Genomic DNA, 14,608 nt, shown 5'->3' on the forward strand with positions numbered 1-14,608 from the left:
TGTACCAGGGGGCCCAGGGGAGGGGAGGGGAAGAAAGGCCTTAAGAAGACACTGCTGCCCTGGGCCAAGGTGAAGGGCCCTCCCAGGTGCAGACCCAGGAGAATGTTGGCTGAAGGACCCAGAAAAGGGACTGAAATTGAGGAAGAATTAAAGCAGGAGAGTTTGACTAAGTGGAAGGATGCATGCCATGGGGGAGGACAGGGAAGCAGGGTCACCACGTAGGCAAGACATTGGGAACCACGTGTATCTTGAAACTCCCCGACCCCCATTGGTGACCCTGCTGTGGAGGACCCTCTGCTCAGGCCAGGAGATGAGGGAATGTGACAGTGGCCTTTTGTGCTCTCCACCCACGTGACCAGGAGGCAAAGAACTTTCCAGGACACACTATCTGGCTGGGCCCTGGGATCCCACGTCACACATCAGGGGCCTTGGGCCACACAGGAGGTGTGCAGAGTGGACCCTCCTTCCTCTCCAGGCCCCAGCCCTTGCCCTGAGTGACCTGGGACAGGACCCCTCATACACAGAGCTTCAGCCCTCTCTTGGTGTGGGGCAAATACTGCAGGAGGTGCCCTGTTGAACACTCCTCTAGGGAGGGACACCAGTGCTGTGGGGACAGGTCCTGGTGACCAATGTGCAGAGGAGGCAGCTGTTGAGCAATCAGCCCAGGGCCAGCAGCTGGTGAGGGACGGGGGGCGGCAGGGTGAGAGGGGAGGGTCCTGGGGAAGTGGGGAGGTGGGAGTCAGGCCAGAGTCTGAGGATGGGCCTCCTTCCCTCAGGCCTGGGGTCACCTGGGTGGGATCAGGTGGGGGAAGCCTGGGTACCTTCCAGTTCTTGTGTGGAGCAGGAAACACCCCAGAGCGGCCACCAGAGCCACCCCGACCAGGACCCCAGTCACGATGCCAGCGACGGCCCCCACAGGGAGGCCTGGGGTCCTCTCTTCTGCTGAAAGAGAAGAGAAAGGGCTGAAGGTCAGGTCTTCAGGGAACCAGCTGGGCCCTGCAGGGGCCACACAGGGTGGAAGGAAATGGCATCATGTCCCAGTGCAGTTTGTCACATCGTCACCATGTCCTCCCGACTCTGCTTCTGGCGATTTCCTCACGTTTGGTTGTGAAACCTGCATGTGCTCTAGCCTGACCCTCTCCACACGCAGCTGGGCCACATCCTGCTCCTGCTCCTGTTAAGGTCTCTTCCTCTTCTCTTTTATGTTAATATATTTTTTAGATGTTGAAGGACCTTTATTATATTCATTTACTTATTTGTGATGCTGAGAATTGAACCCAGGTTCTCACACAGGCCGGGCCAGTGCTCTACCACTGAGCCACACCCCACCCCCTCTTCCTCTTTTCTTCCTTCCATCTCAGGACAGTGTCAGCGGGCAGCCCTCACAGACTGTCTAGCCCAGGCCTAGATTAATATCATTTTTTATGTGTTGGGAACATTTGAAATCATCTTTGCTAGATATTTTGAAATTTAGAATTAATTGTAGTCAAACACAGACATCCTACTGTGCTATAGAACATTAGAAGTTATTCCTTCCATCTAACTACACCCCTGTGGCCAGATGATTTTGATGAGGGTGCTAATACTGTCCAATGGGGAAAAGGATCTTTTCAATAAATGATGTTGAGAAGATGGATATCCATACAAAAGAATGAATCTGAAGGGCTGGGGTTGTGACTAAGTTGTAGAGCGCTTGCCTAGCATGCACTGGGTTCCATCCCCAGCACCACATAAGTAAAACTAAAAAACAAGCATTTTTTTTTAAATTTTTTATTTTTTTTATTGGTTGTTCACAACATTACAAAGCTCTTGACATATCATATTTCATACATTAGATTGAAGTGGGTTATGAACTCCCAATTTTACCCCAAATGCAGATTGCAGAATCACGACGGTTATACATCCACAATTTTACATAATGCCCAATTAGTAATTGTTGTATTCTGCTACCTTTCCTATCCCCTACTATCCCCCCTCCCCTCCCCTCCCTTCTTCTCTCTCTACCCCATCTACTGTAATTCATTACTCTCCTTGTTTATTTTCCCATTCCCCTCACAACCTCTTATATGTAATTTTGTATAGCAATGAGGGTAAAAACAAGCATTTATTAAAACAAAGAAATATATATTTTTTAAAAAGAATGAATCTGAGTCTTTGTCTAATATCATCTTCAAAAATTAACTCCTAATGGATCAAAGATCTAAATGTAAGAGCTAAAGTTATAAAAATCTTAGAAGAAAATGTAGTATGAATGCTTCATAACGTTGGCCTTGACAGTGTTTTCTTAGCTATGATAACAAAAGTATTCATAATAACAAAAACCAGATAAATTGGACTTCATGAGAGCTGAAACATTCTATGCGTCCAAGGGCATTATCAACCACATAATCCAGCAATTCCACTTCCCAATACAGGCACAGAAGGAGTTGAAATAGTCTGTGAGAGAGAGCCAAACCCCCACGTTCATGCAGCATTGCCAATAGCCAGTGTCCGTCAATGGATGAACAGATAAAGAAAAGGTGGCATATGTTCACACTGGAATGCTGGCCAGCCTTTCAAAAAAAGGGCATTCTATCACTGTACAACACAGGAAGTGACATAAACTGGGAACAGGAAGTGGGACCCTGCAGGATCTCACCTGTATGTGGAATCTACAAATGTTGAATTTCTAGAAGTAGAAAGCAGAATGGGGGTTACCAGAGACTGGGTGGTCAAGGAGGTCAGAGGGTTTGAAGTTTCAGACAGACAAGAAGAATATGTTTTGAGATCTACTGCTCAGCAGGATGGGAAAGTTCTGGAAACGGATAGTGGTGATGGCTGCACAAGAACTTGGTTAATGCTGCTGAATCGTACGCTTCAAGGGGGCCAAGATGACAAATCTTAGGTTGTGTGTATTTTACCACACACCAGAAAAAAAAAAGTGAACAGAAAAGCAGACAGAAAAGAATCTTGAACCAGGCACATGGTGCACACCTGTAGTTTTGATACTTGAGAGGCTGAGGCAGGAGGATTGCAAGTTGAGGTCAGCATGGGCAACGTAGCCAGAGCTTGTCTCAAAATAAAATAAAAAGGGATGGGGATTTAACTTGGTGGTAGAGCACTTGCCTAGCCTGAGTCCAACCCTCAGTACTGTCAAAAAAAAAAAAAAAAAAAAAAGAATAAAAGAGAAGAATCTGGTGCGAGGTCACAGAATAAATGCCAGACTCAAGAAGCTCAGTGCAGCTGGCCCTCTGCATCCATGGACTTGACACCAGTGGATTCAACCAACTGCAGAAGGAAAACAGTCCGACAAAAATTGGGTTCTCAATGAAAATGTACAGAGGTTTTTTCTGTTATTATTCCTTAAATGATACCATATAACAACAATTTATACAACATTTACATTGTAGGAGATATTAAAAAAATCTAGAGATGATTTAAGGTGTATGGAAGTTACTGGGCATGGTGGTATATGCCTGGAATCCCAGCTACTTGGGAGGCTGAAGCAGGAGGATCAAAAGTTTGAGGCCATCCTGGGCAATTTAGTGAGAGTCTGAATCAAAAATAAAAGGTGTGTGGATAAAAATAACAGCTCAGCTGTAGTGCACTTGCCTAGTATGTGTGAAGCCCTGGGTTCTATCCCCAGCACTGAAAAGTAACATAAAAATAAAAAGGGCTTGGATATAGTTCAGTGGTAGAGCTCTTGCGAGGTTCCATTCCTAGTACTTCAAAATAAAGTGTACGGAATAGGGAGAATGTTGGTTATACACAAACACTATGCCATTCTTGTTTATTTTTTGTACTGGGGATTGAACTCAGGGCCACTTTACCACTGAGCTAAGTCCCCAGACCTTTTCATTTTATTTTTTTGTTTGAGACAAGGTCTCATTAAGTTGCTTAGAACCTCGCTAAGTTCAAGGCCGAGACTGGCCTTGAACTTGTGATCCTCCTGCGGCAGCTTCCCAAGCTGCTGGGAACTATGCCATTCTTTATAAGGCTCTAGAGCATCCTTTGGTATATGCAGGGCTTCTGGAAGCAGTTCCTCCCGAATGCAGAAGTTGACTACACATTTCACTGACAGCCTAAACTGGAAACCACATTGCAATTCTGCTTACTGCTTTAGTGTCTTAATTGATATTCTTTCCCCTGTGAATTTTATCCATTTTGTATACCATTGATAAAGAAATCCCCCCAGTAAGATATAGGAGGGGCAGAGGGTCACTCACCGATCACAGTCAGTGTGATGGGGTTGCTCTTTAGGGAAGAGATTGGGTTGGAGACTTGACAATGATACTCTCCTTTATCCGTCCTCTTGACTGGGTTTATGGTCAGGATGCTCTTGTTTGATGACAGCTGCATCCTGTCTGTGAGTTGCAGGGTCTTGTTATTGAAGAGCCATTGGATGGAGATTTCAGTGTCATTTGGGACGCAGGTCAGCTGCACAGAGTCCCCTTCTGCCACCCTGGTGTTGCTGGCTGTGAGGTGGGGCGGTGTCAATGGTTCTGTGGACAAAAAGGAGGGGACAATTGAGGTGGTCCTTCCTCAGAGACCTTAGCCAGTGGCTCAGGGCCCACAGTGAGTTGTGTAAAGTGGCCCAGAAAGTGGCCCTAGCCCTCTGCAGAGTTTGGGTGTCATCGTTCAGGTGACAATGTAAAGAAAGTGCAGCCCCTCCATCGACCTCAGATCACCCAGGTGACCCCTGAGGGTCCCTGGACATCTCTATAGGATCTGTCCAGCAAGCTCATCCTCAGGTGGAACAATTTTTCCATCCACTATCGAGCAACCTCTTTCTAGTACTTTCTGTGCCTCTAGAAGGTAGGGCTCTCAGGCAGGAAGCAGCTTTACATTCAGAGGCAAAGTGTATAGATTTCATTAAATAATTTGTCAGGGAATTAAGATGGTCCAGCCCGTCTTCATGACCTTAGTGTCTGGAGAAATCCCAATCTACAGGATTTGTCAGTTTGAAGAGGACTTTTATTTCCAGGCCTGTGGATTAAATATCCCAGTGAAAGGAAACCGTGGAGATGAAGGTCACAGTGTTGACCAACCCCGGCACCTTGTCCTCTCTGCAAACACATGCTCTCGGCACTGCCCTGCCCGGCCTCGCAGGGACTCTGCAGGTGAGGCTCCCGTCCCTCGAGGTGTGTGTCTCTGCTATTCTCCGTGGTGCATGACATGGGCTTGTGTTCCCAACCCTATGCACCTGGGGACTTCAGAGCCAGGACACAACTCATAAGCATCTGCCCCCAGGCTGGCTCTTTCCCTCCCCTGCTCCTGACTTGGGAGGCACCAACTGACCACAGGATTGATCCAGATTCCAGATGGGCCTCCCAGGCCTCTTTCCCACCCACCCCTCCCACCCCAGATGGAGTTGGAGCAGGACAGGAGCAGAGCTGCTCATCCCCCATCTGAGGGGGCTTTGCTCCTGTCATTTGGGGAAAAAGAGGATGAACCTATTGCAAAGCCATGCAGATTCCTTGGTGCTCACGGAGGAGGTAAAAGAAAGCAGAGAGGTGACAGAAAGGGACAAGTTAGTGACAGAAAGAAGGGGCTTGACTTCAAGGACACTCCCCCTCTCTGGGAAGCTCCTTCCACTACCTAGGACTTTCTGGGTCTGCGAGAAGCCCCTCCCCACATTCCAGGCTAGACCCTAGATTGGTCATGAGAAGTCAGAAGCAAGAGGAGAGTCTCTGGGATGGAGCAGGAGGCTCAGGCAAGGACAGGATTTGCTTGTGCCAGGCTAGGAAGGAACTTCTTCCATGTTGTTTCCAGAAAAATCAAGGCTCTACACAATACTTGATACTGTGCTCCAGGGTCCACTTACCAGAGATGGTAATATTCTTGGTTGTGGTCCTATTGAGGTTAGTGACAGAGTTATGGGCGACACACACATAGGATCCACTATTATTTGTAGAGAGGTAGGGGACTGAGAGCTCTTGTGTGGATTCCAGGGGCCTCCCTTTGAGAGACCAAGAGTACTGAGCAGGCGGGTTAGAGTCTGCGTGGCAGGAGAGGTGGAGATTTGTCCCTGGACGGAAATGTGTGTCTGGGGGGTTTATGATGGGGGCATCTGGGCCATCTGGACAAACAGAATAAAGCCACATGTAATATCATCAGAGGGAAGGGGAAGTTCCTAGACTGTAGAAGGCCACAATATAACTACTGATCCATGTCACAACTTTTTTTTTTTTTTTAATGTCACAACTGGGCTGGGCAGTACAGTGGTACAGCATCTGCCAAGCATACATGAGGCCCTGGGTTCAAATCCCAGCACCATACACACTCACAGAAAGTCTCAATCAAATCCCCTTTGTTCACTGAAATTAGTCTGTGACATTCCCCTGCTTCTCTGTCCCAGGTGGCTGACCCCAGGCCTCCCCAGGGAACCACAAGCCCTCCTCTCCTATTCATGGCCCAAGGCTGGGCCTGCCTGGATGTGCCTGGGGCTATTGTCACAGCCAGTCCAGGTGCCCAGGAGAGAGGGTCTGTGTACTTGGACCCGAGAGGGATTAAGTGGCCCAGCCTCTGGCCCTGTGTGTTTGAGTTCACAGCCAGGGTAATGGAGGAATAGAAGTTACTCACAGGAAATATTCAGGGTGAGTGGGTCACTGTGGCTGGCACTCACTGGGTTCTGGATTTCACACTCATAGGGTCCTGTGTCATTCCTTGTGACATTGAATAAAGTGAGAGTCCTGTTGTTGTTGGACAGCTTCAGCCTGTCACCATCTGAGATCCTCTGACTGTTTATCTTCCACAGATAGGTCGCATAATTAACCTCAGGTTCACACGTTAATGCTAGAGAGTCCTCACCCTCTGTGGGTTGGGAGTTGTTGATTGTGATGTTGGGTTTGGGTAATTTCTCTGTGCAGACAACAAAGAGAGGATTGCCCTGTGGTACCTGTGATCCCCTCAAAAGTGTCTTTCTACCTGAGCTGGCCTCTCACCTCCCATAACCTGAGTCCTGAAGAACCAGGCAGAGTGGGTATCCTGGGCAGATGCAGGAGGATCTGAGGGATCAGAGGACGTGGGGTCCCCTGGGTTGTGTCTGGGAGAAGCACAGAGTTTCTCACAGGTTCACTTAGTTGCAGAGTTTGGTCCTGGACAGACCCAGGACTGGGAGTTAGCAACCCTGTGTCTCTCCTGGTCCTCACTGGCCCTGGCTGGCCTTGAGATGCAGAGTCCCTCCAGCTGCATGGACTCCAGGGCTCAGCTCACGTGTGTGTCCTCTGAACCTTTGGTTCTCAAGGCCATCCTAGATGTGCTTAAACCCCAAGAAAACCCCACAGCCTAATGTGAGAATGCGGTGTGTGAACAGAAATCCCACACTAGGAGCCCGGGGGCATTCAGTTTGGTGGTCATCCACAAGGGGACAGTTCTGCTCAGGTGTTTCCTGGTGACTGACAGGAGCCAGTGGCACCTGAAAGGCAAAGCATGAGTCCAAAGAATGCTCTAGGGTGAGGGGGACAGACAAGGTTTAGAGCAGAGTCATGTTCCTGTCCTTGGTCTTTACATCCCTCTCCCCCTGCAGAGAGCAGGTGAGGCATGTGGAATGGTCCTGAGAGACCACTGGATGGTTCCTAACACATCAGCACTAAGAGGTGGAAGAGGGGGCCAGGACCTTGCTGAAAATACGGCCCTCGTGGGCTTGTGTGTGGCAGACCTGGGGTGGAAATGGGGGATGTTAAAGTTTTCCATATGGGAAAATAGTGTTTAATACCCAGGATCTAAGACTCCTTTCTGAAAGAAATATTTCTCTAAGGAGCACAGTCTCTTAGACTGAGCTCTGAAGTCCTGAGGGGTCACATTATGACCCAAGGCAGATGCTAAAGTCAGTTTGAAGCCAGCAGCCTCCTGAGTAAGGAGAGACCTGTGGGTCCTGGTGGAGGACTGAATGGTCAGAGGGGACATCTGAGGGTCTCTGTTATGTAAAATGGGGCACAACACCAAACTCAGAGAAGTTTTATTGATCATGTTAATCAATCTAGAAGTCTATGTTCCCAATTGCTGTGGAGACTCAGCAAAGTGGGGAAGCACCTGACACAGGCCTGTGGAATGCCTTCTTCCTGTTCTTTTCACCCCAGGAAGTGCAGTGAGATCATCAGATTGATCCAAATCAGGGCCTAGAGCCTAATGTACGTGACCGTGGTGGAGCATCACACTATGTGGGGACAGACCTCCCTTTTGGTGATGGTGTCCTCATGGGGACACAGGCACATATGGAATAGACAGCCCCTGAGACAGCACCGTTCAGTCCAGCTCCCCCTTGGGGAAGGTCCTGGGAGTCACTGGAGGAGCCTGAGCCCCACTTAGGGACCAGGATGGAGCCACCAGTCATCTGGGTGTAAGGAGCCTGGGACCTAGGGGCTTGCCGCCCTGTCCTGCCTCTGCCCCCCTCGCTGAGTCAGTGCAGAGAGTAGATGGGGGAGATGCTCAGGCCTGTGTCCTGGCCTATTTCACATGTCATTGTCATGGAAGGAAAGAGCCCTGGAAGGGTCACAGTGGGGCCTCCTTCACAGTCGGTGACATTTTCCCTGATGTAGCCTGACAGGGGCACCTGCCTCGACTGTTTCTGTGCCCTTTACTACAGCCAGGAGGGGGCCTGGTTCCAGGTGTTAGCAGGAGGTGGACAGGACAGATGGCCATTAGTGCAGGAGGGAAGGGCATGGCTCATTGTGCAGGGCAGGGCCAGTCCTGCCTGAATGAGAAGGAGGGAGAGGACGGACAGGCAGGAGCAAGACAGCCAGAATCGCCATGGCAGTGAGCAGTCGGGGTACAGTGACTTAAAGCCCCAGGTCCACGAGCCTCATGGCTGCCTCAGAACTGACCCAGGGCCACCCTGAAGACCCTCCACAGCCTGGCCACCCCAAGGGCATCCTGTGATGTGGCTCCTGGGTGGCCTCAGGAGAGGTGGTTGGTGGGATGGAGCAAGAGCCTCAGCCTCCAGGAGGGACAGGGAGCAGGTGGCAGAACCCCCTGGGATTGCACATGCAGGGTCCAGGCTCTGAAGAGGTTCAGGGTCATTCATTCATGCTCTTCCCTCCCTTGTCATAAAACCACTGAGAGTGATCCACACACTGGGCCCTGTGCTGGCTGCAGGCTCTGGTGGGGAGTGAGAAAGAGAAGTCCTGTTCCTTATGCTCCAGAGGCCTGGGCTGGAGGCGCACACCTGTAATCTCAGGGGCTCAGGAGGCTGAGACAAGAGGATTGTGAGTTCAAAGCCAGCCTCAGCAATGGTCAGGCTGAAGCAGCTCAGTGAGGCCCTGTCTCCAAATAAAATACAAAATAGGGCTGGGGATGGGGCTCAGTGGTCGAGTGCCCCTGAGTTCAATCCCTGGTACCCCCATTCCCCTTACTCCCCCTGAAAAGAAAAAAAAGAAACACCTTATGCTACAGAGGGAGTGACACCCAACACACCAGGAAACAGAAGACTTCAAGTTCAGTGAGGGAAGGTGTGGACCAGCTGTGGGAGGGGGAGGCCTGGACATTCTGTTGAGGCAGGTAATTTGGTTCCAGAGTAAAAATTGATTATCCTCCATTTGCTCTCACTCCTAGAGCAGACTGTCCCCTCCAGCTGCCAGTGCCCTGAGCCAATGGCTGGTCTCTGGACCACAGATGCCTAATAGGCCCTCAGCATGCAGTGCACAGGGGTCAGTCTGCAGACTGACATGCACCACTGACCTGCCACCCATGGTCTGTGTGACCTGATTTAGCAACTATGTTCCATGTGCCTCAGTTTCCCTTTATTGCATACATGGGAAGTGGTGTCTAATTGACCTTGAAATCCTCACAGTAACCTGACCTTGGTTTAGAGGAGCTGCCCCCAAAGATAAAGCCCCTACTCTGATCTGCCTCCCAGTGAGAGCGCCCTGGGCTGGTCCCGGGAGGACCAGGAGCTCCAGGGGCATCTCTTTCCTCTGTTCCTCCCCTTGGGGACATGGACCTTCCTGTGGAGCCTCATAGAGGTCCATCAGGGCACCTGATTGGCATGAGGCACCTGTCCCTCTGTGCTCACCACACCTAGTCCCAGAAGAAGGAGATGCCCAGGTGCCCTTGCCCAGATGTGGCTCCTGGGACTGTGCCCTGGCTGGTGACCACCTCCAGGAGCTACCAGATCAGGTGGCCAGTAAATCATTGCTCCCCAGCGGCCCTCAACAGGAAGCCAAACTCCAACCCTGACCATATGTCCTCAGGGTCACCTGGAGCCAGGAGCCTGGGACAGAGGTCTGGGGCAGGAGCTTCCTGGGCTGACCTTCTCAGTGATGATTCCAGGACCCTCAGGCCAGGCCCGACTCAGTCCTGCAGGGTCGTTTTCAGGGCCATGCTCCTGGGAAGGACACAGGGGCTGGGCTGAGACTGCTCTGCCTGGGCCAAGTCTCCCACCAGACCACCCTGCTCTCTGCCAGTGGATTCAGGCAGAGGACTCGGCTCTTCTGAAGTCTGTCTGCACTGCGTGTGTCCTGCACTAAATGCTCCAACTCCACTGTGGGGACGTAATGCACAGGAGGAGGGAGCAGTCCAGGTCTTGGGGTCCTGTGTGTGCAGTGGAGTTGACCCCTCCAACACCCAGAGGGCTGGGGCATCACTCACCATGTACACGGAATTCTCCAGTTGCTGTTTCACTAACAAAATCAGCAGTTATGGCTTGTAGGGTGTAGAATCCTGTGTCCCCCTTTGTCACATTCATGAACAGCAGGGACCCATTGGGGTATATTGTCTCACGACCACTGAATGCAGGGCCTTGGGTAGCTGAGTGTGTGATATTCGAGTAGGATACAATTAGAAGGCTTCTGTCTGTTGTTTCCCCTCTGTACCACTGGTAGCCTACAGTGTTCTCCGACACATTATGAACAAGTAGAAGAACGTCTGTCCCTTCAGCAGCATCAAAAGGCACTGGTTCAATAGTGAGCTGGGCAGTGGGGTGCGGGTTCCAGAAGGTTAGCAGTGAGACTGGGAGGGAAGAGAGAGAAATCCATCAATACTGGGGCCTTGTACTGGGTGGAAAGTTGGGACCCAGGTCCTCAGCAGGAGTCCTCACTCCTCAGCCTTGGGGTGTGTGCATGTATGTCTGTGGGTCAAGGCCAGCAGCATGACCTCCATTCCTTCAGGACCCCTGTACCTGTCATCCTCTCCTAGGAACACCTTTCCCAGGTGTCTGCAAGGCTGGCCCCTCAGAGCCCTCAGATCCCTGCTCACACCCAGGGCACCTGGGCACCCGCCTCCCCTGACCACCTCCTTACAGACCCCAGGTCTTCCCTGAGGACATTTCCCTGCTCTCTGCCCTCCTAGATCTACACAGCACCTGGCCTCACCTGCAGATCTCCCTCTGGCCTGGCCTCCTGCCCTCTAGAGAGGAAGCTCCAGGAGGCAGAGACTAGTCTGACCCTTGTGGTAGCCCAGGGCCTGGACCAGGCTCAGCCTCCTGTGGATGAGTGAAGCAGGTCCCCATCCTGAGGGTCCAGGTGTCTGTGCCAATGTCTGAGGCTGGTGGCTGCAGACAGTGTCCACTGCTCAAGTTGCCTTTCTATATGGAGGGTGGCCCTGACAGAGCTGTTAATGTCAATTTTCAAAATATAATGGCCTCTGGTGAGTAACTTGGGGAAGAGCACCCCTGAGCTTTCTGATCCACTTCATCTGTTCCTGTTGGTGAGCTTCTGTCTTCTGTGTTTTGTTCCCAATGGGTTCCCAATGGGACATAGTGAAGCCCTGTGTCCCCTGTGAGGGTCGTGTCCTCCCCAGGGGGCACCAGCAGGACTGTGCTCCACCTCCCACCCTCCTCAGGGAACTGTCCCCTCTTACCTGCCAGCAGGACCCCCTGCCAGGGGATGCCCCCTCTGCAGGGACAGGCTGAGGGGGGCTGCATGGTCCCTGCTGCTCTGTCCCCTCTGTGGAAGGAGCTCACTGCAGACCCGCTGGGAAGCCGAGGTCCAGGCCAGTCAGCCCTGCTGCCCTGCTCCTCTCTGAGCTCAGCCTCCTCCCAGGGCAGGAGCACTTTCCTGGGTCACAGGGCTGGGGGCGGGGTCTCTGTGGAGGAACCTCTCTGTCCCCTCCCTCTCAGTCCTGCCTCCTGTCCCTTCTGCTTTCCCTGTTGGGTTTCACTACTGCATGCCACACCCTGAGGAGCAAGGCAGGTGGGGACGCTGTCCCCTGAGAGAAGTGGCTCACCCAGCACTGGCCTCAGCTGTGTCCTGGCCTCAGGGCTCTCAGCACCACCCAGGGAAGCCCTGGGGTCCCCTCACCCTGGGCATGTTTCCTTTATGATATAGAATCTCAGTTGAGCCCTGTGTCTTCCCCATGTTCTCAAATGCTCAGGGAAGGTGGATTTCCTCCCAGCAGGAAGGGGAAAGAGACAGCTCTGGGATCTAAAAAGGGGCCCAGTGAGAGATGGCTGGTGAGGTGACCTGCTCTCTGTACCTGGTGTCTCCAGCTTGGCCTCTGAGCAGCTATCTCAGGACTTCACACCCTTTGTGTCCTGAGTGGGAAGGGCCATGTAGTGACGGTAGGTGACCATGGGCTCTATGGTCTTCAGGGAGAGATTTTTAGGGAGACCCTCCCTCTCCAATTTTTGGTGAGCTGTGGCTCAGGCCTGCCCATGCCTTCCTTGGGTGGCCTTGTCCTCTACCTAATGATTCTCCTGACTTTTTCCATGGGTGATACCTAGAGGCAAAGGCCTGCTCAGAGACCCCTGGCAGTGCAAGGTCCTCACAGGCCCAGGAAGGAGTGGGGGTCGGAGCTGAGCAGGTTCATGGAAGGCACTTTGGTCTGTTGCAGATGGAAATCTAACCACATTTCCACCTCCTGAGCCAAAGGCTAGTCCAAGTTTCAGAATCCATTTGCCAAGTGTTGACTGTTAGTTTCATGTCTCCCCCTGGTGGTCATGAGGAGAACTATGGTCAGTGTCAGGGACTGTACCAGGGATGCTGCCTAGGGGCCAAATAGTGAGAGCTGATCCTGTCCCTGGGCACAGGTGGCCTTGACCTACTGGCTGCAGAGTGGGTCCAATTTACTGAATGTCCCCAGGATACCTGACTCTGTCCAGGGCAGGGTGAGTCTAGGGAGAGGATGCGAGCTGTTCTGGGGACTCCTCCAGAATAGGGAGGACTGTGTCCCCAGGGGATGGGCAGCCTCCATAGGGGCCATCTGTGCCTGAGCGTTGAAAGGAAGGACATGGGGAGGTGTCTTCTGAGGCTTTATGGGGCAAACACTGGCCTTGTGAGCTATGTCTGCGGTTGGCTGGTGTCGTGTGAGTATTATGGAGATTATCTGGCCAGATACATGACACAGCCTCTCATCCCAGCTGTTCAGGAGGCTAAGGCAGGAGGATTGCTAGTTTGAGGCCAGCCCATGCAACTTAGTTTGACTTTGTCTCAAAATAAAAAATGTAATGTAGTTCAGTGTTAGAGTGCTCCTGGGAACAGTCCCTAGTCCCTTTCACCTTTCTCTCTCTCTCTCTCTCTCTCTCTCTCTCTCTCTCTCTGTCACACACACACACACACACACACACACACACACACACACACACACACACACACTAAGCAGAGTGGGTGTATTTTACACATCTTTCCTAAAAACTTTTCATAGTGTAATACTTATTACAAAAATGAGCTCTATTAACCCTTTTAACTGTAGAAGTACATGCCATGAGTCCATTCGAATATACAATGACTACTATTTCCAGAATTTTTTCATCAACTGCACTAAAACTCTGACCATTAAGCTATCACATCTCAGGATTCTCTAACCTCGAGTAACCTTGAATCTATTTCCTGTCTCTATGAATTTCCCAATTCCAGATATTTCATATAAATGAAATTATACAACCACATACTATTTTGCTTCTTGTTTAGTCATGTTTTCAGGTTTATTCAGGTTGTAGTGTGCATCAGAACTTTATTTTTCATGGCCTATCAATAATCCAACATATTTGTGAGCCATGTTTTTTATGTGTTCCTCTGTTGATGGACACGGGGGTTGTTTCCACACCTGCCTGTTGTGAAGAATGGTGTGGCGAGCCTTAGCCTGTGGGAGCTATGTTAGTCCCTGTTTCCCATCCCGTGGGCACGTGCCCAGCCATGGGAGTGCTGGGTAGATGGGCTTCTGCCTGGCTCTGGCAGGAAGTGCCCAAGTGTTCTCCACTGTGACTGCAGCTCTTCATAGTCCCTGAGGGATGCAGGAAGGTGTGGGGTGAGGTGTCATTGTGATTTTGATCTGGTTCCTTAGTAACTAATGACACTGAGCATCTTGTCATGTGCTTACTGGCCAATGGAACATCTCTGGAGACAAGCCTTCCAAGCCCTTTGCCCTCTCCCTTCTCTTTCACTGCTGGGGATTGATCTGAGGGCACTGTACCTCTGAGCTACACCCCCAGCCTTTACATGTATTTATTTATTTTTGTTTTGGGACAGGTGCCCAGGCTGGCTGCAAACTTGGGAATTTCGTGTCTTAGACACTGTGATTACAGATGCCCAGGACTGTGCAAGGATCCTTGGCATATTCTAAATTTAGGTTATTTTTTTTGTTGCAGATTTATACCCATTTGTTATATAATCTAGACATGAAATCCACATCACAAAATATATTTGCAAATATTTTCTCCTATTCTTTACTTTTTCTTAAACTCATGCCACTTTTT

At 50.9% G+C, this 14,608-nt stretch overlaps 1 protein-coding gene across 1 annotated transcript; it reads right to left on the bottom strand.

Annotated features, from left to right (window-relative positions):
- Nucleotides 1-5,460: 5,460 nt before the first annotated feature.
- Nucleotides 5,461-12,061, bottom strand: LOC144370798 (cell adhesion molecule CEACAM6-like). The gene is made up of 4 exons (XM_078031999.1): nucleotides 11,776-12,061; nucleotides 10,567-10,926; nucleotides 6,562-6,840; nucleotides 5,461-6,058 (listed from the first exon to the last, which is right to left on the bottom strand). Exons 1-4 carry the CDS (start codon nucleotides 11,837-11,839, stop codon nucleotides 5,757-5,759), a joined length of 1,005 nt encoding a protein of 334 aa, XP_077888125.1. The 5' UTR covers nucleotides 11,840-12,061; the 3' UTR covers nucleotides 5,461-5,756.
- Nucleotides 12,062-14,608: the final 2,547 nt, after the last annotated feature.

This window comes from Ictidomys tridecemlineatus, chromosome 15 (genome assembly GCF_052094955.1).
Source record: "Ictidomys tridecemlineatus isolate mIctTri1 chromosome 15, mIctTri1.hap1, whole genome shotgun sequence".
NCBI classification, from domain to species: domain Eukaryota; kingdom Metazoa; phylum Chordata; class Mammalia; order Rodentia; family Sciuridae; genus Ictidomys; species Ictidomys tridecemlineatus.